This window comes from Pelophylax lessonae, assembly GCF_965119305.1.
Source record: "Pelophylax lessonae genome assembly, chromosome: 13".
Taxonomy (NCBI): Eukaryota; Metazoa; Chordata; class Amphibia; order Anura; family Ranidae; genus Pelophylax; species Pelophylax lessonae.
The window spans coordinates 209,957,736-209,983,299 of record NC_138780.1 but is presented as its reverse complement, the minus strand read 5'-3'; the positions used below and the strand labels follow the sequence as shown (position 1 = coordinate 209,983,299).

Sequence of the window (25,564 nt, the reverse complement as noted above, 5' to 3'; positions counted from 1 at the left end):
GCCCCCCCGTGTCTCCTATGTATTATTATTATGGATGGAGCCCCCCCGTGTCTCCTATGTATTATTATTATGGATGGAGCCCCCCCCGTGTCTCCTATGTATTATTATTATGGATGGAGCCCCCCCCGTGTCTCCTATGTATTATTATTATGGATGGAGCCCCCCCCCCGTGTCTCCTATGTATTATTATTATGGATGGAGCCCCCCCTCCCCCGTGTCTCCTATGTATTATTATTATGGATGGAGCCCCCCCCCCCCGTGTCTCCTATGTATTATTATTATGGATGGAGCCCCCCCGTGTCTCCTATGTATTATTATTATGGATGGAGCCCCCCCTCCCCCGTGTCTCCTATGTATTATTATTATGGATGGAGCCCCCCCCCCCCGTGTCTCCTATGTATTATTATTATGGATGGAGCCCCCCCCCCGTGTCTCCTATGTATTATTATTATGGATGGAGCCCCCACCTCCTCCGTGTCTCCTATGTATTATTATTATGGATGGAGCCCCCCCCATGTCTCCTATGTATTATTCTTATGGATGGAGCCCCCCCGTGTCTCCTATGTATTATTATTATGGATGGAGCCCCCCCGTGTCTCCTATGTATTATTATTATGGATGGAGCCCCCCCTCCCCCGTGTCTCCTATGTATTATTATTATGGATGGAGCCCCACCCGTGTCTCCTATGTATTATTATTATGGATGGAGCCCCCCCGTGTCTCCTATGTATTATTATTATGGATGGAGCCCCCCCCGTGTCTCCTATGTATTATTATTATGGATGGAGCCCCCCCCCGTGTCTCCTATGTATTATTATTATTATGGAGCCCCCCCGTGTCTCCTATGTATTATTATTATGGATGGAGCCCCCCCGTGTCTCCTATGTATTATTATTATTATGGAGCCCCCCCTCCCCCGTGTCTCCTATGTATTATTATTATGGATGGAGCCCCCCCCCCCCCGTGTCTCCTATGTATTATTATTATGGATGGAGCCCCCCCCCGTGTCTCCTATGTATTATTATTATGGATGGAGCCCCCCCGTGTCTCCTATGTATTATTATTATGGATGGAGCCCCCCCTCCCCCGTGTCTCCTATGTATTATTATTATGGATGGAGCCCCCCCCCCCGTGTCTCCTATGTATTATTATTATGGATGGAGCCCCCCCCCGTGTCTCCTATGTATTATTATTATGGATGGAGCCCCCACCTCCTCCGTGTCTCCTATGTATTATTATTATGGATGGAGCCCCCCCCATGTCTCCTATGTATTATTCTTATGGATGGAGCCCCCCCGTGTCTCCTATGTATTATTATTATGGATGGAGCCCCCCCGTGTCTCCTATGTATTATTATTATGGATGGAGCCCCCCCTCCCCCGTGTCTCCTATGTATTATTATTATGGATGGAGCTCCCCCGTGTCTCCTATGTATTATTATTATTATGGAGCCCCCCCCCTGTGTCTCCTATGTATTATTATTATGGATGGAGCCCCCCCCGTGTCTCCTATGTATTATTATTATGGATGGAGCCCCCCCCCTGTGTCTCCTATGTATTATTATTATGGATGGAGCCCCCCCCCGTGTCTCCTATGTATTATTATTATGGATGGAGCCCCCCCTCCCCCGTGTCTCCTATGTATTATTATTATGGATGGAGCCCCCCCGTGTCTCCTATGTATTATTATTATGGATGGAGCCCCCCCGTGTCTCCTATGTATTATTATTATGGATGGAGCCCCCCCCCGTGTCTCCTATGTATTATTATTATTATGGAGCCCCCCCGTGTCTCCTATGTATTATTATTATGGATGGAGCCCCCCCGTGTCTCCTATGTATTATTATTATGGATGGAGCCCCCCCCGTGTCTCCTATGTATTATTATTATGGATGGAGCCCCCCCCCCGTGTCTCCTATGTATTATTATTATGGATGGAGCCCCCTCCCCCGTGTCTCCTATGTATTATTATTATGGATGGAGCCCCCCCTCCCCCGTGTCTCCTATGTATTATTATTATGGATGGAGCCCCCCCGTGTCTCCTATGTATTATTATTATGGATGGAGCCCCCCCCGTGTCTCCTATGTATTATTATTATGGATGGAGCCCCCTCCCCCCGGCGGTGTGCAGGGGGCGGGTCCCGGGGGTGTTGTCCCATCCTCCTTCTCTGATTGGACGCGGCGCTCCTCCCATAGAAGGATATCTACACCTTGTTGGGGATCCAGGAATAGAGAGGAAAACAGCACGTCATCCGGTTCCGCCCCTCGAAACACCGCCCCCCGCACCGCCCCGCCCCTCTAACCAAGACCGGGGCACCACCCCCCACCATCACCACCACCAACCCCGGGGCCACACCGCTCCCATCCCGGAGAAAGGCGATGGATTTCCTGGCTGGATGTGCCGGAGGTGAGAGATCTTCCCATAGAGATCCACAGAGAGATCCATAGAGAGATCCATCCGATAATAATACATGGAGATCCATCCCATAATAATACATAGAGAGATCTTCCCATAGAGATCCACAGAGATCCACAGAGAGATCCATCCGATAATAATACATAGAGAGATCCATAGAGAGATCTTCCCATAGAGATCCACAGAGATCCATAGAGAGATCTATCCGATAATAATACATGGAGATCTTCCCATAAAGATCCATACATATAGATCTATAGAGGGATCTTCCCATACAGATCAATAGAGATCCATCCCATAATGATCCATAGAGATCCATCCCATACAATCCTCCATAGAGATCCATAGAGAGATCCATCCCATAATAACACATAGAGATATATCCGATAATAATACATACAGATCCATAGAGGGATCTTCCCATACAAATACATAGAGATCCACCCTATAATGATCCATACAGATCTATCCCATAATAATACATAGAGATCTTCCCATAGAGATCCACAGAGATCCATAGAGAGATCCATCCCATAATAATACATAGAGATCTTCCCATAGAGATCCATACATATAGATCTATAGAGATCCATCCCATAATAATACATAGAGATCCATACATACAATCCTCCATAGAGATACAATGAGCGATGATGATCAATAATTATCTGTACAGTAGAGATTGAATTATATTGATCTATACAATGATATATATATAGATTGTACATGATAACTCTCGTCAGCCAATCAGCATTCACCTTCATCCTTCTTCGTCTTCTCTTTCCTGATGGAAGGGAATTTCGGGATTCCTGCGATTGGCAGAAATAAATCGGTAATGAAGGAAATAGTCGTTTATATCGGTCGATGTCGGGTCATACTGGGATAGAAGGCCAATGAGAGACGTTGTTCCAATAGCTGATAGCTTCTCATCTCCCCGATTCCATGGGGTCTCCTCTCCCCGATTCCATGGGGTCTCCTCTCCCCGATTCCATGGGGTCTCCTCTCCCCGATTCCATGGGGTCTCCTCTCCCCGATTCCATGGGGTCTCCTCTCCCCGATTCCATGGGGTCTCATCTCCCCCGATTCCATGGGGTCTCCTCTCCCCGATTCCATGGGGTCTCATCTCCCCCGATTCCATGGGGTCTCATCTCCCCGATTCCATGGCGTCTCCTCTCCCCCGATTCCATGGGGTCTCCTCTCCCCCGATTCCATGGGGTCTCCTCTCCCCCGATTCCATGGGGTCTCCTCTCCCCCGATTCCATGGGGTCTCCTCTCCCCAAATCCATGGAGTCTCCTCTCCCCCGATTCCATGGGGTCTCCTCTCCCCCGATTCCATGGCGTCTCCTCTCCCCGATTCCATGGGGTCTCCTCTCCCCCGATTCCATGGGGTCTCCTCTCCCCCGATTCCATGGCGTCTCCTCTCCCCGATTCCATGGGGTCTCATCTCCCCGAATCCATGGAGTCTCATCTCCCCCGATTCCATGGCGTCTCATCTCCCCCGATTCCATGGGGTCTCATCTCCCCGAATCCATGGAGTCTCCTCTCCCCCGATTCCATGGCATCTCCTCTCCCCCGATTCCATGGGGTCTCCTCTCCCCCGATTCCATGGGGTCTCCTCTCCCCGATTCCATGGGGTCTCCTCTCCCCGATTCCATGGGGTCTCCTCTCCCCGATTCCATGGGGTCTCCTCTCCCCGATTCCATGGGGTCTCCTCTCCCCGATTCCATGGGGTCTCATCTCCCCCGATTCCATGGGGTCTCCTCTCCCCGATTCCATGGGGTCTCATCTCCCCCGATTCCATGGGGTCTCATCTCCCCGATTCCATGGCGTCTCCTCTCCCCCGATTCCATGGGGTCTCCTCTCCCCCGATTCCATGGGGTCTCCTCTCCCCCGATTCCATGGGGTCTCCTCTCCCCCGATTCCATGGGGTCTCCTCTCCCCAAATCCATGGAGTCTCCTCTCCCCCGATTCCATGGGGTCTCCTCTCCCCCGATTCCATGGCGTCTCCTCTCCCCGATTCCATGGGGTCTCCTCTCCCCCGATTCCATGGGGTCTCCTCTCCCCCGATTCCATGGCGTCTCCTCTCCCCGATTCCATGGGGTCTCATCTCCCCGAATCCATGGAGTCTCATCTCCCCCGATTCCATGGCGTCTCATCTCCCCCGATTCCATGGGGTCTCATCTCCCCGAATCCATGGAGTCTCCTCTCCCCCGATTCCATGGCATCTCCTCTCCCCCGATTCCATGGGGTCTCCTCTCCCCCGATTCCATGGGGTCTCCTCTCCCCGATTCCATGGGGTCTCCTCTCCCCGATTCCATGGGGTCTCTTCTCCCCGATTCCATGGGGTCTCCTCTCCCCGATTCCATGGGGTCTCCTCTCCCCCGATTCCATGGGGTCTCCTCTCCCCCGATTCCATGGGGTCTCCTCTCCCCCGATTCCATGGGGTCTCATCTCCCCGATTCCATGGCGTCTCCTCTCCCCCGATTCCATGGCTTCTCATCTCCCCCAATTCCATGGGGTCTCATCTCCCCGATTCCATGGCTTCTCATCTCCCCCAATTCCATGGGGTCTCATCTCCCCGATTCCATGGGGTCTCATCTCCCCGATTCCATGGGGTCTCATCTCCCCGATTCCATGGGGTCTCTTCTCCCCGATTCCATGGGGTCTCCTCTCCCCGATTCCATGGGGTCTCCTCTCCCCGATTCCATGGGGTCTCCTCTCCCCGATTCCATGGGGTCTCCTCTCCCCCGATTCCATGGGGTCTCTTCTCCCCGATTCCATGGGGTCTCTTCTCCCCGATTCCATGGGGTCTCTTCTCCCCGATTCCATGGGGTCTCCTCTCCCCGATTCCATGGGGTCTCCTCTCCCCCGATTCCATGGGGTCTCATCTCCCCGATTCCATGGGGTCTCCTCTCCCCGATTCCATGGGGTCTCTCCTCCCCGATTCCATGGGGTCTCTCCTCCCCGATTCCATGGGGTCTCCTCTCCCCGATTCCATGGGGTCTCTTCTCCCCGATTCCATGGGGTCTCTTCTCCCCGATTCCATGGGGTCTCCTCTCCCCGATTCCATGGGGTCTCCTCTCCCCGATTCCATGGGGTCTCCTCTCCCCGATTCCATGGGGTCTCCTCTCCCCCGATTCCATGGGGTCTCTTCTCCCCGATTCCATGGCGTCTCCTCTCCCCCGATTCCATGGCGTCTCATCTCCCCGATTCCATGGGGTCTCATCTCCCCGATTCCATGGGGTCTCCTCTCCCCCGATTCCATGGAGTCTCCTCTCCCCCGATTCCATGGGGTCTCCTCTCCCCGATTCCATGGGGTCTCCTCTCCCCGATTCCATGGGGTCTCATCTCCCCGATTCCATGGGGTCTCCTCTCCCCGATTCCATGGGGTCTCCTCTCCCCGATTCCATGGGGTCTCCTCTCCCCGATTCCATGGGGTCTCTTCTCCCCGATTCCATGGGGTCTCCTCTCCCCCGATTCCATGGGGTCTCCTCTCCCCGATTCCATGGGGTCTCCTCTCCCCGATTCCATGGGGTCTCCTCTCCCCCGATTCCATGGGGTCTCCTCTCCCCCGATTCCATGGAGTCTCCTCTCCCCCGATTCCATGGGGTCTCCTCTCCCCAAATCCATGGAGTCTCCTCTCCCCCGATTCCATGGGGTCTCCTCTCCCCGATTCCATGGGGTCTCCTCTCCCCGATTCCATGGGGTCTCCTCTCCCCCGATTCCATGGGGTCTCCTCTCCCCCGATTCCATGGGGTCTCCTCTCCCCAGTTTGGCCAATATTTGACAGATTTTCCTTTTTGATGGTGATTGGTCCATGGTAATGATTTATCGTTGTGCTGGAAAATCTCTACAGAAGTCATTGGTTGGAGTTTCCAGGCTGGCGATGGGTGAATTGGTGTTTGGGAATCGGCGATTCATTCCCCTGAGCTGTGAGCAAACGGCTGTAGAAGACTTGGCCCACCTAAATCATCAACTAGAAGCCTCAGTATGCCAGCCCCCAGTATGCCAGCCTCTCCAGTATTCCAACCCCCAGTATGCCCGCCTCTCCAGTATGCCAACCCCCAGTATGCCAGCCTCCAGTATGCCAGCCTCCAGTATGCCAGCCTCCAGTATGCCAGCCTCTCCAGTATGCCAGCCTCTCCAGTATGCCAGCCCCCAGTATTCCAACCCCCAGTATGCCCGCCTCTCCAGTATGCCAGCCCCCAGTATGCCAGCCTCCAGTATGCCAGCCTCCAGTATGCCAGCCTCCAGTATGCCAGCCTCTCCAGTATGCCAGCCTCTCCAGTATGCCAGCCCCCAGTATTCCAACCCCCAGTATGCCCGCCTCTCCAGTATGCCAGCCCCCAGTATGCCAGCCTCTCCAGTATGCCAGCCTCCAGTATGCCAGCCTCCAGCATGCCAGCCTCTCCAGTATTCCAACCCCCAGTATGCCCGCCTCTCCAGTATGCCAGCCCCCAGTATGCCAGCCTCTCCAGTATGCCAGCCTCCAGTATGCCAGCCTCCAGCATGCCAGCCTCTCCAGTATTCCAACCCCCAGTATGCCCGCCTCTCCAGTATGCCAGCCTCCAGTATGCCAGCCTCCAGTATGCCAGCCTCCAGCATGCCAGCCTCTCCAGTATGCCAGCCTCTCCAGTATGCCAGCCCCCAGTATTCCAACCCCCAGTATGCCCGCCTCTCCAGTATGCCAGCCCCCAGTATTCCAACCTCCAGTATGCCAGCCCCCAGTATTCCAACCTCCAGTATGCCAGCCCCCAGCATGGTGTCCTTACACAAGATCTGGGATCATCTGCTGCCACCCTCACATCCTCTTCTGATTGGAGATCCACATGCCAGCTTTTGGTTGGCTTCCTGACACTTTTTGTATTTCCTCAAATTGTGGTTTTCCATGGCCACCGCCCCTCACAACGGAAATTTCCCCAATTTTCAGAGTTGGGATCACATTTTTGTGATGATTTTCTGTCTGTCTGTGCTGGGTCTGTACGGCATGTACTGTGATCCGGTATAATGTGTGCTGGGTCTGTACGGCATGTACTGTGATCCGGTATAATGTGTGCTAGGTCTGTACGGCATGTACTGTGATCCAGTATAAGGTGTGCTAGGTCTGTACGGCATGTACTGTGATCCGGTATAAGGTGTGCTGGGTCTGTACGGCATGTACTGTGATCCGGTATAATGTGTGCTAGGTCTGTACGGCATGTACTGTGATCCGGTATAAGGTGTGCTAGGTCTGTACGGCATGTACTGTGATCCAGTATAAGGTGTGCTGGGTCTGTACGGCATGTACTGTGATCCAGTATAAGGTGTGCTAGGTCTGTACGGCATGTACTGTGATCCAGCATAAGGTGTGCTGGGTCTGTACGGCATGTACTGTGATCCGGTATAAGGTGTGCTAGGTCTGTACGGCATGTACTGTGATCCGGTATAAGGTGTGCTGGGTCTGTACGGCATGTACTGTGATCCGGTATAAGGTGTGCTAGGTCTGTACGGCATGTACTGTGATCCAGCATAAGGTGTGCTGGGTCTGTACGGCATGTACTGTGATCCGGTATAAGGTGTGCTGGGTCTGTACGGCATGTACTGTGATCCGGTATAAGGTGTGCTGGGTCTGTACGGCATGTACTGTGATCCGGTATAAGGTGTGCTGGGTCTGTACGGCATGTACTGTGATCCGGTATAAGGTGTGCTGGGTCTGTACGGCATGTACTGTGATCCGGTATAAGGTGTGCTGGGTCTGTACGGCATGTACTGTGATCCGGTATAAGGTGTGCTGGGTCTGTACGGCATGTACTGTGATCCGGTATAAGGTGTGCTGGGTCTGTACGGCATGTACTGTGATCCGGTATAAGGTGTGCTAGGTCTGTACGGCATGTACTGTGATCCGGTATAAGGTGTGCTAGGTCTGTACGGCATGTACTGTGATCCAGCATAAGGTGTGCTGGGTCTGTACGGCATGTACTGTGATCCGGTATAAGGTGTGCTAGGTCTGTACGGCATGTACTGTGATCCGGTATAAGGTGTGCTGGGTCTGTACGGCATGTACTGTGATCCGGTATAAGGTGTGCTAGGTCTGTACGGCATGTACTGTGATCCAGTATAAGGTGTGCTGGGTCTGTACGGCATGTACTGTGATCCGGTATAAGGTGTGCTGGGTCTGTACGGCATGTACTGTGATCCAGTATAAGGTGTGCTAGGTCTGTACGGCATGTACTGTGATCCGGTATAAGGTGTGCTGGGTCTGTACGGCATGTACTGTGATCCAGTATAAGGTGTGCTAGGTCTGTACGGCATGTACTGTGATCCGGTATAAGGTGTGCTAGGTCTGTACGGCATGTGCTGTGATCCAGTATAAGGTGTGCTGGGTCTGTACGGCATGTACTGTGATCCGGTATAATGTGTGCTAGGTCTGTACGGCATGTACTGTGATCCAGTATAAGGTGTGCTGGGTCTGTACGGCATGTACTGTGATCCGGTATAATGTGTGCTAGGTCTGTACGGCATGTACTGTGATCCGGTATAAGGTGTGCTGGGTCTGTACGGCATGTACTGTGATCCGGTATAAGGTGTGCTAGGTCTGTACGGCATGTACTGTGATCCAGTATAAGGTGTGCTGGGTCTGTACGGCATGTACTGTGATCCGGTATAAGGTGTGCTAGGTCTGTACGGCATGTACTGTGATCCGGTATAAGGTGTGCTGGGTCTGTACGGCATGTACTGTGATCCGGTATAAGGTGTGCTAGGTCTGTACGGCATGTACTGTGATCCAGTATAAGGTGTGCTGGGTCTGTACGGCATGTACTGTGATCCGGTATAAGGTGTGCTGGGTCTGTACGGCATGTACTGTGATCCAGTATAAGGTGTGCTAGGTCTGTACGGCATGTACTGTGATCCGGTATAAGGTGTGCTGGGTCTGTACGGCATGTACTGTGATCCAGTATAAGGTGTGCTAGGTCTGTACGGCATGTACTGTGATCCGGTATAAGGTGTGCTAGGTCTGTACGGCATGTACTGTGATCCAGTATAAGGTGTGCTGGGTCTGTACGGCATGTACTGTGATCCGGTATAATGTGTGCTAGGTCTGTACGGCATGTACTGTGATCCAGTATAAGGTGTGCTGGGTCTGTACGGCATGTACTGTGATCCGGTATAAGGTGTGCTAGGTCTGTACGGCATGTACTGTGATCCAGTATAAGGTGTGCTGGGTCTGTACGGCATGTACTGTGATCCGGTATAAGGTGTGCTGGGTCTGTACGGCATGTACTGTGATCCGGTATAAGGTGTGCTGGGTCTGTACGGCATGTACTGTGATCCGGTATAAGGTGTGCTGGGTCTGTACGGCATGTACTGTGATCCGGTATAAGGTGTGCTAGGTCTGTACGGCATGTACTGTGATCCAGCATAAGGTGTGCTGGGTCTGTACGGCATGTACTGTGATCCGGTATAAGGTGTGCTAGGTCTGTACGGCATGTACTGTGATCCGGTATAAGGTGTGCTGGGTCTGTACGGCATGTACTGTGATCCGGTATAAGGTGTGCTAGGTCTGTACGGCATGTACTGTGATCCAGTATAAGGTGTGCTGGGTCTGTACGGCATGTACTGTGATCCGGTATAAGGTGTGCTGGGTCTGTACGGCATGTACTGTGATCCAGTATAAGGTGTGCTAGGTCTGTACGGCATGTACTGTGATCCGGTATAAGGTGTGCTGGGTCTGTACGGCATGTACTGTGATCCAGTATAAGGTGTGCTAGGTCTGTACGGCATGTACTGTGATCCGGTATAAGGTGTGCTAGGTCTGTACGGCATGTACTGTGATCCAGTATAAGGTGTGCTGGGTCTGTACGGCATGTACTGTGATCCGGTATAATGTGTGCTAGGTCTGTACGGCATGTACTGTGATCCAGTATAAGGTGTGCTGGGTCTGTACGGCATGTACTGTGATCCGGTATAATGTGTGCTAGGTCTGTACGGCATGTACTGTGATCCGGTATAAGGTGTGCTGGGTCTGTACGGCATGTACTGTGATCCGGTATAAGGTGTGCTAGGTCTGTACGGCATGTACTGTGATCCAGTATAAGGTGTGCTGGGTCTGTACGGCATGTACTGTGATCCGGTATAAGGTGTGCTAGGTCTGTACGGCATGTACTGTGATCCGGTATAAGGTGTGCTGGGTCTGTACGGCATGTACTGTGATCCGGTATAAGGTGTGCTAGGTCTGTACGGCATGTACTGTGATCCAGTATAAGGTGTGCTGGGTCTGTACGGCATGTACTGTGATCCGGTATAAGGTGTGCTGGGTCTGTACGGCATGTACTGTGATCCAGTATAAGGTGTGCTAGGTCTGTACGGCATGTACTGTGATCCGGTATAAGGTGTGCTGGGTCTGTACGGCATGTACTGTGATCCAGTATAAGGTGTGCTAGGTCTGTACGGCATGTACTGTGATCCGGTATAAGGTGTGCTAGGTCTGTACGGCATGTACTGTGATCCAGTATAAGGTGTGCTGGGTCTGTACGGCATGTACTGTGATCCGGTATAATGTGTGCTAGGTCTGTACGGCATGTACTGTGATCCAGTATAAGGTGTGCTGGGTCTGTACGGCATGTACTGTGATCCGGTATAAGGTGTGCTAGGTCTGTACGGCATGTACTGTGATCCAGTATAAGGTGTGCTGGGTCTGTACGGCATGTACTGTGATCCGGTATAAGGTGTGCTGGGTCTGTACGGCATGTACTGTGATCCGGTATAAGGTGTGCTGGGTCTGTACGGCATGTACTGTGATCCGGTATAAGGTGTGCTGGGTCTGTACGGCATGTACTGTGATCCGGTATAAGGTGTGCTGGGTCTGTACGGCATGTACTGTGATCCGGTATAAGGTGTGCTGGGTCTGTACGGCATGTACTGTGATCCGGTATAAGGTGTGCTGGGTCTGTACGGCATGTACTGTGATCCGGTATAAGGTGTGCTGGGTCTGTACGGCATGTACTGTGATCCGGTATAAGGTGTGCTGGGTCTGTACGGCATGTACTGTGATCCGGTATAAGGTGTGCTATCACTGTGCGGACATTACATTGTATTGATTGATCCTCTATGTGAGAAGTAGGACATTGTTCTATAGTGACCAGATGGTGGCGCCCCTGAGTGTGGAGGATATAATCCCCAGAAGATTGGGTGGATTAATGCGGATTATGTAGGCGGCACGAAGGTTCTGCCAGTCACTGACGTTGGCATCGGCAGAGTGACTCCCGGCTTCCTCTGCCACATTCAGGCTGCTGCAGTTTGTGATTCCTACATTGGCTCTGCATGCTGACTGAGGGTGCAAGGGGCGGAGTATATAGCTGTATATAGGAGTATATGGGAGTATATAGCTGTATATAGGAGTATATGGGAGTATATGGGAGTAAGTATATGGGAGTATATAGCTGTATATGGGAGTATATGGGAGTATATAGCTGTATATGGGAGTATATAGGAGTATATGGGAGTATATAGCTGTATATGGGAGTATATGGGAGTATATAGCTTATATGGGAGTATATGGGAGTATATAGCTGTATATGGGAGTATATGGGAGTATATAGCTGTATATGGCTGTATATGGGAGTATATAGCTGTATATGGGAGTATATAGCTGTATATGGGAGTATATAGCTGTATATGGGAGTATATGGGAGTATATGGGAGTATATGGGAGTATATAGCTGTATATAGGAGTATATGGGAGTATATAGCTGTATATGGGAGTATATGGGAGTATATAGCTGTATATGGGAGTATATAGGAGTATATGGGAGTATATAGGAGTATATGGGAGTATATAGCTGTATATGGGAGTATATAGGAGTATATGGGAGTATATAGGAGTATATGGGAGTATATAGCTGTATATGGGAGTAAATGGGAGTATATAGCTGTATATGGGAGTATATAGGAGTATATGGGAGTATATAGCTTATATGGGAGTATATGGGAGTATATAGCTGTATATGGGAGTATATGGCTGTATATGGGAGTATATGGCTGTATATGGGAGTATATGGGAGTATATAGGAGTATATGGGAGTATATAGCTGTATATGGGAGTATATAGCTGTATATGGGAGTATATAGCTGTATATGGGAGTATATAGGAGTATATAGCTGTATATGGGAGTATATAGGAGTATATGGGAGTATATAGGAGTATATGGGAGTATATAGCTGTATATGGGAGTATATAGCTGTATATGGGAGTATATAGGAGTATATGGGAGTATATGGGAGTATATAGCTGTATATGGGAGTATATAGCTGTATATGGGAGTATATGGGAGTATATAGCTGTATATGGGAGTATATAGCTGTATATGGGAGTATATAGCTGTATATGGGAGTATATAGGAGTATATGGGAGTATATAGGAGTATATAGCTGTATATGGGAGTATATAGCTGTATATGGGAGTATATAGGAGTATATGGGAGTATATAGCTGTATATGGGAGTATATAGCTGTATATGGGAGTATATAGGAGTATATAGCTGTATATGGGAGTATATAGCTGTATATGGGAGTATATAGCTGTATATGGGAGTATATAGGAGTATATGGGAGTATATAGCTGTATATGGGAGTATATAGGAGTATATGGGAGTATATGGGAGTATATAGCTGTATATGGGAGTATATAGCTGTATATGGGAGTATATGGGAGTATATAGCTGTATATGGGAGTATATAGCTGTACATGGGAGTATATAGCTGTATATGGGAGTATATGGGAGTATATAGCTGTATATGGGAGTATATGGGAGTATATAGCTGTATATGGGAGTATATAGCTGTATATGGGAGTATATAGGAGTATATAGCTGTATATGGGAGTATATAGCTGTATATGGGAGTATATAGGAGTATATGGGAGTATATAGCTGTATATGGGAGTATATAGCTGTATATGGGAGTATATAGCTGTATATGGGAGTATATAGCTGTATATGGGAGTATATAGGAGTATATGGGAGTATATAGGAGTATATGGGAGTATATAGCTGTATATAGGAGTATATGGGAGTATATAGCTGTATATGGGAGTATATGTGAGTATATAGCTGTATATGGGAGTATATAGCTGTATATGGGAGTATATGGGAGTATATGGGAGTAAGTATATGGGAGTATATAGCTGTATATGGGAGTATATGGGAGTATATAGCTGTATATGGGAGTATATAGGAGTATATGGGAGTATATAGCTGTATATGGGAGTATATGGGAGTATATAGCTTATATGGGAGTATATGGGAGTATATAGCTGTATATGGGAGTATATGGGAGTATATAGCTGTATATGGCTGTATATGGGAGTATATAGCTGTATATGGGAGTATATAGCTGTATATGGGAGTATATAGCTGTATATGGGAGTATATGGGAGTATATGGGAGTATATGGGAGTATATAGCTGTATATAGGAGTATATGGGAGTATATAGCTGTATATGGGAGTATATGGGAGTATATAGCTGTATATGGGAGTATATAGGAGTATATGGGAGTATATAGGAGTATATGGGAGTATATAGGAGTATATGGGAGTATATAGGAGTATATGGGAGTATATAGCTGTATATGGGAGTAAATGGGAGTATATAGCTGTATATGGGAGTATATAGGAGTATATGGGAGTATATAGCTTATATGGGAGTATATGGGAGTATATAGCTGTATATGGGAGTATATGGCTGTATATGGGAGTATATGGCTGTATATGGGAGTATATGGGAGTATATAGGAGTATATGGGAGTATATAGCTGTATATGGGAGTATATAGCTGTATATGGGAGTATATAGCTGTATATGGGAGTATATAGGAGTATATAGCTGTATATGGGAGTATATAGGAGTATATGGGAGTATATAGGAGTATATGGGAGTATATAGCTGTATATGGGAGTATATAGCTGTATATGGGAGTATATAGGAGTATATGGGAGTATATGGGAGTATATAGCTGTATATGGGAGTATATAGCTGTATATGGGAGTATATGGGAGTATATAGCTGTATATGGGAGTATATAGCTGTATATGGGAGTATATAGCTGTATATGGGAGTATATAGGAGTATATGGGAGTATATAGGAGTATATAGCTGTATATGGGAGTATATAGCTGTATATGGGAGTATATAGGAGTATATGGGAGTATATAGCTGTATATGGGAGTATATAGCTGTATATGGGAGTATATAGGAGTATATAGCTGTATATGGGAGTATATAGCTGTATATGGGAGTATATAGCTGTATATGGGAGTATATAGGAGTATATGGGAGTATATAGCTGTATATGGGAGTATATAGGAGTATATGGGAGTATATGGGAGTATATAGCTGTATATGGGAGTATATAGCTGTATATGGGAGTATATGGGAGTATATAGCTGTATATGGGAGTATATAGCTGTACATGGGAGTATATAGCTGTATATGGGAGTATATGGGAGTATATAGCTGTATATGGGAGTATATGGGAGTATATAGCTGTATATGGGAGTATATAGCTGTATATGGGAGTATATAGGAGTATATAGCTGTATATGGGAGTATATAGCTGTATATGGGAGTATATAGGAGTATATGGGAGTATATAGCTGTATATGGGAGTATATAGCTGTATATGGGAGTATATAGCTGTATATGGGAGTATATAGGAGTATATGGGAGTATATAGGAGTATATGGGAGTATATAGCTGTATATAGGAGTATATGGGAGTATATAGCTGTATATGGGAGTATATGTGAGTATATAGCTGTATATGGGAGTATATAGCTGTATATGGGAGTATATGGGAGTATATAGCTGTATATGGGAGTATATAGCTGTATATGGGAGTATATAGCTGTATATGGGAGTATATAGCTGTATATGGGAGTATATAGGAGTATATGGGAGTATATAGCTGTATATGGGAGTATGTAGCTGTATATAGGAGTATATGGGAGTATATAGCTGTATATAACTCCTCCCACTTCACTCCCGATGTGTCATGAAGTCATTTATAAAGCTGAACCCAATACTCAGATCACCTATATACTATATACCTATATCTTATATACTATATACAACTGTGTTGATGTCACAGGGGCAGTGATGATGTCACAGGGGCGGTGGTGATGTCACAGGGTGGTGATGATGTCACAGGGTGGTGATGATGTCACAGGGCAGTGATGATGTCACAGGGTGGTGATGATGACACAGGGTGGTGATGATGTCACAGGGCGGTGGTGATGTCACAGGAGCAGTGATGATGTCACAGGGGCGGTGATGATGTCACAGGGGCGGTGATGATGTCACAGGGGCGGTGATGATGTCACAGGGGCAGTGGTGATTTCACAGGGGCAGTGGTGATGTCACAGGGGCAGTGGTGATGTCACAGGGTGGTGATGATGTCACAGGGTGGTGGTGATGTCACAGGGTGGTGGTGATGTCACAGGGCGGTGATGATGTCACAGGGCGGTGATGATGTCACAGGGGCAGTGGTGATGTCACAGGGGGCAGTGGTGATGTCACAGGGGCGGTGATGATGTCACAGGGGCGGTGGTGATGTCACAGGGGCGGTGATGATGTCACAGGGGCAGTGGTGATTTCACAGGGGCAGTGGTGATGTCACAGGGGCAGTGGTGATGTCACAGGGGCGGTGGTGATGTCACAGGGGCGGTGATGATGTCACAGGGGCGGTGATGATGTCACAGGGGCGGTGATGATGTCACAGGGGCGGTGGTGATGTCACAGGGGCGTGGTGATGTCACAGGGTGGTGATGATGTCACAGGGTGGTGGTGATGTCACAGGGTGGTGGTGATGTCACAGGGCGGTGATGATGTCACAGGGGCGGTGATGATGTCACAGGGGCAGTGGTGATGTCACAGGGGGCAGTGGTGATGTCACAGGGGCGGTGATGATGTCACAGGGGCGGTGATGATGTCACAGGGCGGTGATGATGTCACAGGGTGGTGATGATGTCACAGGGCGGTGATGATGTCACAGGGGCAGTGGTGATGTCACAGGGGCGGTGATGATGTCACAGGGGCGGTGATGATGTCACAGGGCGGTGATGATGTCACAGGGTGGTGATGATGTCACAGGGCGGTGATGATGTCACAGGGGCAGTGGTGATGTCACAGGGTGGTGATGATGTCACAGGGGCGGTGGTGATGTCACAGGGGCGGTGGTGATGTCACAGGGGCAGTGGTGATGTCACAGGGGCGGTGGTGATGTCACAGGGGCAGTGGTGATGTCATATCTGGCTTCGCACAGGAAGTGGATTTCTATTGGTAGGAAATATTTGGAATAAAGTTTTTGGGGGATCGGATTTAAGGGGCACTCAGTCACCTTTATAAGGGGAAGTCGGTGTCCCCCGCGCTCGGCATACAATGGCTTCTATGACATCACATTGTCTGGGATGAATGGGGATCATTGTTCCCTCCCGGGGGGGGGGGGGGGGCACTTTAACAATCAAAGAGCACCGACTTATAAGGGGAAGTGAAGGCAACACTTTAATATTAGTATTGTATAGAGGGGTTAGACCCCCTGTCAGGATTATATTATGGAGGGGGAGGGGTTAGACCCCCTGTCAGGATTATATTATGGAGGGGGAGGGGTTAGACCCCCTGTCAGGATTATATTATGGAGAGGGAGGGGTTAGACCCCCTGTCAGGATTATATTATGGAGGGGGAGGGGTTAGACCCCCTGTCAGGATTATATTATGGAGGGGGAGGGGTTAGACCCCCTGTCAGGATTATATTATGGAGAGGGAGGGGTTAGACCCCCTGTCAGGATTATATTATGGAGGGGGAGGGGTTAGACCCCCTGTCAGGATTATATTATGGAGGGGGAGGGGTTAGACCCCCTGTCAGGATTATATTATGGAGAGGGAGGGGTTAGACCCCCTGTCAGGATTATATTATGGAGGGGGAGGGGTTAGACCCCCTGTCAGGATTATATTATGGAGGGGGAGGGGTTAGACCCCCTGTCAGGATTATATTATGGAGAGGGAGGGGTTAGACCCCCTGTCAGGATTATATTATGGAGGGGGAGGGGTTAGACCCCCTGTCAGGATTATATTATGGAGGGGGAGGGGTTAGACCCCCTGTCAGGATTATATTATGGAGGGGGAGGGGTTAGACCCCCCTGTCAGGATTATATTCTGGAGGGGGAGGGGTTAGACCCCCTGTCAGGATTATATTATGGAGGGGGAGGGGTTAGACCCCCCTGTCAGGATTATATTCTGGAGGGGGAGGGGTTAGACCCCCTGTCAGGATTATATTATGGAGAGGGAGGGGTTAGACCCCCTGTCAGGATTATATTATGGAGGGGGAGGGGTTAGACCCCCTGTCAGGATTATATTATGGAGGGGGAGGGGTTAGACCCCCTGTCAGGATTATATTATGGAGAGGGAGGGGTTAGACCCCCTGTCAGGATTATATTATGGAGGGGGAGGGGTTAGACCCCCTGTCAGGATTATATTATGGAGGGGGAGGGGTTAGACCCCCTGTCAGGATTATATTATGGAGGGGGAGGGGTTAGACCCCCTGTCAGGATTATATTATGGAGGGGGAGGGGTTAGACCCCCCTTGTCAGGATTATATTATGGAGGGGGAGGGGTTAGACCCCCTTGTCAGGATTATATTATGGAGGGGGAGGGGTTAGACCCCCCTGCCAGGATTATATTATGAAGGGGGAGGGGTTAGACCCCCTGTCAGGATTATATTATGGAGAGGGAGGGGTAAGACCCCCTGCCAGGTATATATTATGGAGAGGGAGGGGTTAGACCCCCTGCCAGGTATATATTATGGAGAGGGAGGGGTTAGACCCCCTGTCAGGATTATATTATGGAGGGGGAGGGGTTAGACCCCCTGCCAGGTTGTATTGCTTTCTGTGTCCCCGGTAGGAAGATTCCCCTTTTTATCAGTGGGAATAAAATAAAATGTCACATTTGGGGTTGTCACCAGAACAGGAACAGAGGGGAATTCCTGGGATGGGGACACTGCTGGTTTATGTCTGTGCTGGCCCAGCTGCCGTCTCTCTGTGAGTTGTACCGGCTGAGAGTGAAGAGCTTTGTGTGATTTGTCTTTCATTGATGTTGGCCTCGGGGGAGGGGCGCTCCCTATGAATAATGATGGCCGCCTCTGGTAGGACCGGTTTGTTGAGTCTGAAGGCATTTCCTGGGACAAAATCCAACGCACACCCCCGAATCCACCAATCACAGCCGGCCTGACATATGGATCACCCAACACGTGGAGAATTCTATACACGCTCCGAGGTCATTCCAGGTCACCGAGTCTCCGCTCCATCCATTCCATCAAATTCCAGGGAGCTCACATTACACACACAGCTGGGATTCCATACACGGGGGGAGGGGCTTCCAACATTCCACCGGAGACCCTCCACAGTGATGTCATCGCTCTCTAGTGATTGGATTGGCTGCATTCTCAGTGATGTCATCGCTCTCTAGTGATTGGATAGGCTGCATTCTCAGTGATGTCATCGCTCTCTAGTGATTGGATAGGCTGCATTCTCAGTGATGTCATCGCTCTCTAGTGATTGGATAGGCTGCATTCTCAGTGATGTCATCGCTCTCTAGTGATTGGATAGGCTGCATTCTCAGTGATGTCACCGCTCTCTAGTGATTGGATAGGCTGCATTCTCAGTGATGTCATCGCTCTCTAGTGAATGGATAGGCTGCATTCTCAGTGATGTCACCGCTCTCTAGTGATTGGATAGGCTGCATTCTCAGTGATGTCATCGCTCTCTAGTGATTGGATAGGCTGCATTCTCAGTGATGTCATCGCTCTCTAGTGATTGGATAGGCTGCATTCTCAGTGATGTCATCGCTCTCTAGTGATTGGATAGGCTGCATTCTCAGTGATGTCACCGCTCTCCAGTGATTGGATAGGCTGCATTCTCAGTGATGTCATCGCTCTCTAGTGATTGGATAGGCTCCATTCTCAGTGATGTCATCGCTCTCTAGTGATTGGATAGGCTGCATTCTCAGTGATGTCATCGCTCTCTAGTGATTGGATAGGCTGCATTCTCAGTGATGTCATCGCTCTCTAGTGAATGGATAGGCTGCATTCTCAGTGATGTCACCGCTCTCTAGTGATTGGATAGGCTGCATTCTCAGTGATGTCATCGCTCTCTAGTGATTGGATAGGCTGCATTCTTAGTGATGTCATCGCTCTCTAGTGATTGGATAGGCTGCATTCTCAGTGATGTCATCGCTCTCTAGTGATTGGATAGGCTGCATTCTCAGTGATGTCATCGCTCTCTAGTGATTGGATAGGCTTGTGATATTTGGATACACATTGGGGTGTCGGAGGTGATGGGACACAATCTGCTGAGTGTTGTTGTTCTGCAGATGGAGTGAGTGGGTTAGTTGGGTGTCGGTCGGTCGGTTTGGTTGGCTGAGTGATGCATTTATCTCCATGAAGGGACTCTCCTCTCCTCCAATCACACAGAGGCATTCCGCCATTTTGGGTAAAGGATCAGTTGGGGAGGTGTGGGGGGAGGGGGAGAGGATAGTGTAATTGATTTCCCAGTATCTCCTCCTCTTTATCTGACCACACCCACCAATCTGATTGTACAATCTCTATTCTATCTACCAACACCTCTCTGCACCATTCTGCTGATTGGATGAATTCCTAGGTTGGCTTTCACATTAATTGACGGCACAGAGATCAATAAATCCGAACTCCGGGATAATCAATCCATCGGTCCCGTGTCTGACAATGCCTTCTCCTGCTTTTCTCCCCAGAAGGACGGCACCTCCAGAGGGTGGAGTCTGATGGGCTCCTCCCACAGCTCTGCTCTCTCTCCTTGTGCAGGGGACTGGTCCTGTCTCCGCCCCCTCCTGTAGAGGGTGGAGTCTGATGGGCTCCTCCCACAGCTCTGCTCTCTCTCCTTGTGCAGGGGACTGGTCCTGTCTCCGCCCCCTCCTGTAGAGGGTGGAGTCTGATGGGCTCCTCCCACAGCTCTGCTCTCTCTCCTTGTGCAGGGGACTGGTCCTGTCTCCGCCCCCTCCTGTAGAGGGTGGAGTCTGATGGGCTCCTCCCACAGCTCTGCTCTCTTTCCTTGTGCAGGGGACTGGTCCTGTCTCCGCCCCCTCCTGTAGAGGGTGGAGTCTGATGGGCTCCTCCCACAGCTCTGCTCTCTCTCCTTGTGCAGGGGACTGGTCCTGTCTCCGCCCCCTCCTGTAGAGGGTGGAGTCTGATGGGCTCCTCCCACAGCTCTGCTCTCTTTCCTTGTGCAGGGAACTGCTCTCGTCTCCGCCCCCAACCATAGAGGGTGGTTCCCTCCCCCAGCTTTGTTGTGCCTAACCCAACTGAACAGTGATAATTCCTGGAAATCCGCACAGTCCTCGCTCCTCCACGCTGTCCTCGCTCCTCCACGCTGTCCTCGCTCCTCCTCGCTCCTCCGCGCTGTCCTCGCTCCTCCGCGCTGTCCTCGCTCCTCCGCGCTGTCCTCGCTCCTCCACGCTGTCCTCGCTCCTCCACGCTGTCCTCGCTCCTCCACGCTGTCCTCGCTCCTCCGCGCCGTCCTGGCTCCTCCGCGCCGTCCTCGTTGCTCCACGCCGTCCTGGCTCCTCCACGCTGTCCTCGTTGCTCCGCGCTGTCCTCGTTCCTCCGCGCTGTCCTCGCTCCTCCACGCTGTCCTCGCTCCTCCACGCTGTCCTCGCTCCTCCTCGCTCCTCCGCGCTGTCCTCGCTCCTCCGCGCTGTCCTCGCTCCTCCACGCTGTCCTCGCTCCTCCACGCTGTCCTCGCTCCTCCACGCTGTCCTCGCTCCTCCGCGCCGTCCTGGCTCCTCCGCGCCGTCCTCGTTGCTCCACGCCGTCCTGGCTCCTCCACGCTGTCCTCGTTGCTCCGCGCTGTCCTCGCTCCTCCGCGCCGTCCTGGCTCCTCCGCGCCGTCCTCGTTGCTCCACGCCGTCCTGGCTCCTCCACGCTGTCCTCGTTGCTCCACGCTGTCCTCGTTGCTCCGCGCTGTCCTCGCTCCTCCACATAGTCCATCGATGGAACTACAGAAAAACAAATCTCAAACTGAAACCTCAGAGAGAGGCGTACAGAGGGAGGGGCATTAAAGGGGAGGAGTCACTGACTCAATTACTGGTATGTGTGTAAATTATAGCTTAAGCTATTGAGCTTTCTAAACATGACTTTTACAGACAGAGGTAAGGAAAGGCTGCTGAGAGCGCTCTCTGCTGGCTGCACATAGAACACTATACATAATATTATTATTATCTCAGGTTCTTATACAGCGCTGTCAATTCACGCAGCGCTTTACATATACATTACACATTCACATCAGTCCCTGCCCTCAAGGAGCTTATAATCCAAGGTCCCTAACTCGCATACATACATACACAGTAAGGCCAATTTTATACAGGATCCAATTAACCTCCCAGCATGTCTTTGGAGTGTGGGAGGAAACCGGAGTACCCGGAGGAAACCCACACAGGCACAGGGAGAACATGCAAACTCCACGCAGGCACAGGGAGAACATGCAAACTCCACGCAGGCACAGGGAGAACATGCAAACTCCAGGCAGGCACAGGGAGAACATGCAAACTCCAGGCAGGTAGTGTCGTGGTTGGGATTTGAACCAGCGACCCTCTTGCTGCTCGGTGAAAGTGCCGACCAATCACTGCACCACTGTGCCGCCCAATAGAATAATGGAATATTAGAGAACTCCTCTATAATACTTCATAATAGAATAGTCAGGAAATGGCTGCACATTATTATTATCCAGGATTTAGGCGGACAATACAATTCAATACAAGGAGGTTAGGAGGGTCCTGTGCATGAGAGCTTACAATCTAATGGGAGGGGGAGGTGTAGCTGCGGGGGATGGTGTGGCTTAGGTCAGTGTGCTGGAATGAGTCCTTGGGAAGGGAGATAAGCTCAGATCGCTGTACATAGGTGAATACGCTGCGTGTCGCGCTCATCGGCTGGAAAGTGGCGCCGGTATCGCAGATAACGTGTTGGGGGATGGGGGGGACACGCAGCTGAATAATAATCGACAGAAAACGCAACATTCTGGACAATTTTATTGTTTTCTGATTTTTGAAGTCTATAAACGGTTTTATAACGGAAAGTGGGACAAACGTCATCAATATTCTTTTATGTCAAGTGCAGCCGGTGTCAGCGTCCCCCTGCCAGGTGTTTATTATCTCTCACACAGATCACAATGTCTTCATCTGATCTCATCTCCAGAAGGACGGCACCATTCTTGTTCAGGCATCACACAAGGTCACCATCTCTTGGATACTGACACATTACTGCTGCCTATGAGATAAACTAAAAGCACAAACATTATTCTTCATTCTGTGAACACGATTTGTATGAATGGAAGTCGATGATGGGGAGTTGTTGATGAGGAATCAATGATGGGAGGAAATTATGGGAAATTCATGATGGGGAGTTGATGATGAGGGATCAATAATGGGAGTTGATGAGTAATCAATGATGGGAGGAAATGATGGGGAGTTGATGATGAGGGATCAATGATGGGGAGTTGATGATGAGGGATCAATGATGGGAGTTGATGATGGGGAGTTGATGATGAGGGATCAATGATGGGAGTTGATGATGTGGAGTTGATGATGGGGGATCGATGATAAGGAATCAATGACGGGGAGTCGATGATGGGGAGTTGTTGATGAGGAATCAATGATGGGAGGAAATGATGGGGAGTTGTTGAGGGATCAATAATGGGAGTTGATGAGGGATCAATAATGGGAGTTGATGACGGGGAATTGTTGATGAGGGATCAATGATGGGAGTTGATGATGAGGGATCAATGATGGGAGTCGATGATGGGGAGTTGTTGAGGGATCAATGATGGGGAGTTGTTGATGAGGAATCAATGATGGGAGGAAATAATGGGAAGTTCGTGATGGGGAGTTGTTGATGAGGGATCAATAATGGGAGTTGATGAGGGATCAATAATGGGAGTTGATGACGGGGAATTGTTGATGAGGAATCAATAATGGGAGTTGATGAGGGATCAATAATGGGAGTTGATGATGGGGAATTGTTGATGAGGGATCAATGATGGGAGTTGATGATGAGGGATCAATGATGGGAGTCGATGATGGGGAGTTGTTGAGGGATCAATGATGGGGAGTTGTTGATGAGGAATCAATGATGGGAGGAAATAATGGGAAGTTCGTGATGGGGAGTTGTTGATGAGGGATCAATAATGGGAGTTGATGAGGGATCAATAATGGGAGTTGATGACGGGGAATTGTTGATGAGGGATCAATGATGGGAGTTGATGATGGGGCGTTGTTGATGAGGAATCAATAATGGGAGTTGATGAGGGATCAATAATGGGAGTTGATGATGGGGAATTGTTGATGAGGGATCAATGATGGGAGTTGATGACGGGGTGTTGTTGATGAGGGATCGATGATGGGAGTTGATGATGGGGACCTGTTGATGAGGGATCAATAATGTGAGTTGATGAGGGATCAATAATGTGAGTTGATGAGGGATCAATGATGGGAGTTGATGATGAGGGATCAATGATGGGAGTTGATGAGGGATCAATGATGGGGAGTTGATGATGGGGACTTGATGAGGGATCAATAATTGGAGTTGATGAGGGATCAATAATGGGAGTTGATGATGGGGAATTGTTGATGAGGGATTAATGACGGGGAGTTGTTGATGAGGGATCAATAATGGGAGTTGATGATGGGGAGTTGTTGATGAGGGATCAATGACGGGGAGTTGTTGATGAGGGATCAATAATGGGAGTTGATGATGGGGAATTGTTGATGAGGGATCAATGACGGGGAGTTGTTGATGAGGGATCAATAATGGGAGTTGATGATGGGGAATTGTTGATGAGGGATCAATGATGGGAGTTGATGACGGGGTGTTGTTGATGAGGGATCGATGATGGGAGTTGATGATGGGGACCTGTTGATGAGGGATCAATAATGTGAGTTGATGAGGGATCAATAATGTGAGTTGATGAGGGATCAATGATGGGAGTTGATGATGAGGGATCAATGATGGGAGTTGATGAGGGATCAATGATGGGGAGTTGATGATGGGGACTTGATGAGGGATCAATAATTGGAGTTGATGAGGGATCAATAATGGGAGTTGATGATGGGGAATTGTTGATGAGGGATCAATGACGGGGAGTTGTTGATGAGGGATCAATAATGGGAGTTGATGATGGGGAGTTGTTGATGAGGTATCAATGATAAGGAATCAATGACGGGGAGTCGATGATGGAAGTCGATAATAAGGAATCAATGACGGGGAGTCGATGATGGAAGTTGATGATAAGGAATCAATGACGGGGAGTCGATGATGGAAGTCGATAATAAGGAATCAATGACGGGGAGTCGATGATGGGAGTCGATGATAAGGAATCAATGACGGGGAGTTGTTGATGAGGGATCAATGATGGGAGTGGATGATGGGGAGTCGATGATGGAAGTTGATGGGGACTTGTCGAGGTCTTACCTTGCCCTCCTGTTGGCAGCCATCTTGGACATGTGCAGACTGCTGCCTCTTATAAACTCTGATTGCATCATCACTTGCCTGCTGTCTGGGTGTCGCACAGTGATGATGCTGCACACCTGACTATATTTATCACCAGAGTTGCAGTCCTTGCCCTTGTGTTTTTGCTCCAAGGTGCATCTCTGCTAGCAGTCTTCTGTTCTCCGTGTATGACCTGGCTTGGCCGACTACTCTCCTGGCTCTCGACCCCCGCATTGGCAGATGACCCGGCATCAGTAGACTACCGTGTCTACTGGACTCAACCCTGGCTTGCTTGGATAACTACCCACTTCTGGACTCGACCCTGGCTTGGATGACTACCCGCGTCTGGACTCGACCCTGGCTTGGATGACCACCCGCTTCTGGACTCGACCCTGGCTTGGATGACCACCCGCTTCTGGACTCGACCCTGGCTTGGATGACCACCCGCTTCTGGACTCGACCCTGGCTTGGGTGACTACCCGCTTCTGGACTCGACCCTGGCTTTGATGACTACCCGCTTCTGGACTCGACCCTGGCTTTGATGACTACCAGCTTCTGGACTCGACCCTGGCTTGTTCCTGCTCTCACTTCCTCACTCTTGCTGTGCGTTTAT

General features: G+C 49.7%; 1 protein-coding gene across 1 annotated transcript in view; it reads left to right on the top strand.

The window, feature by feature from the left end:
- Positions 1-2,328: 2,328 nt before the first annotated feature.
- Positions 2,329-25,564, top strand: part of SLC25A29 (solute carrier family 25 member 29) — a gene marked incomplete at its 3' end in the record, with an annotated part of 36,075 nt that continues 12,839 nt past the window's right edge. The window contains exon 1 of the mRNA XM_082275101.1: positions 2,329-2,406. Within this exon, the coding sequence (XP_082131227.1) occupies positions 2,379-2,406 (28 nt within the window). The 5' untranslated portion in view covers positions 2,329-2,378. The remainder of the gene's footprint in view (positions 2,407-25,564) is intronic.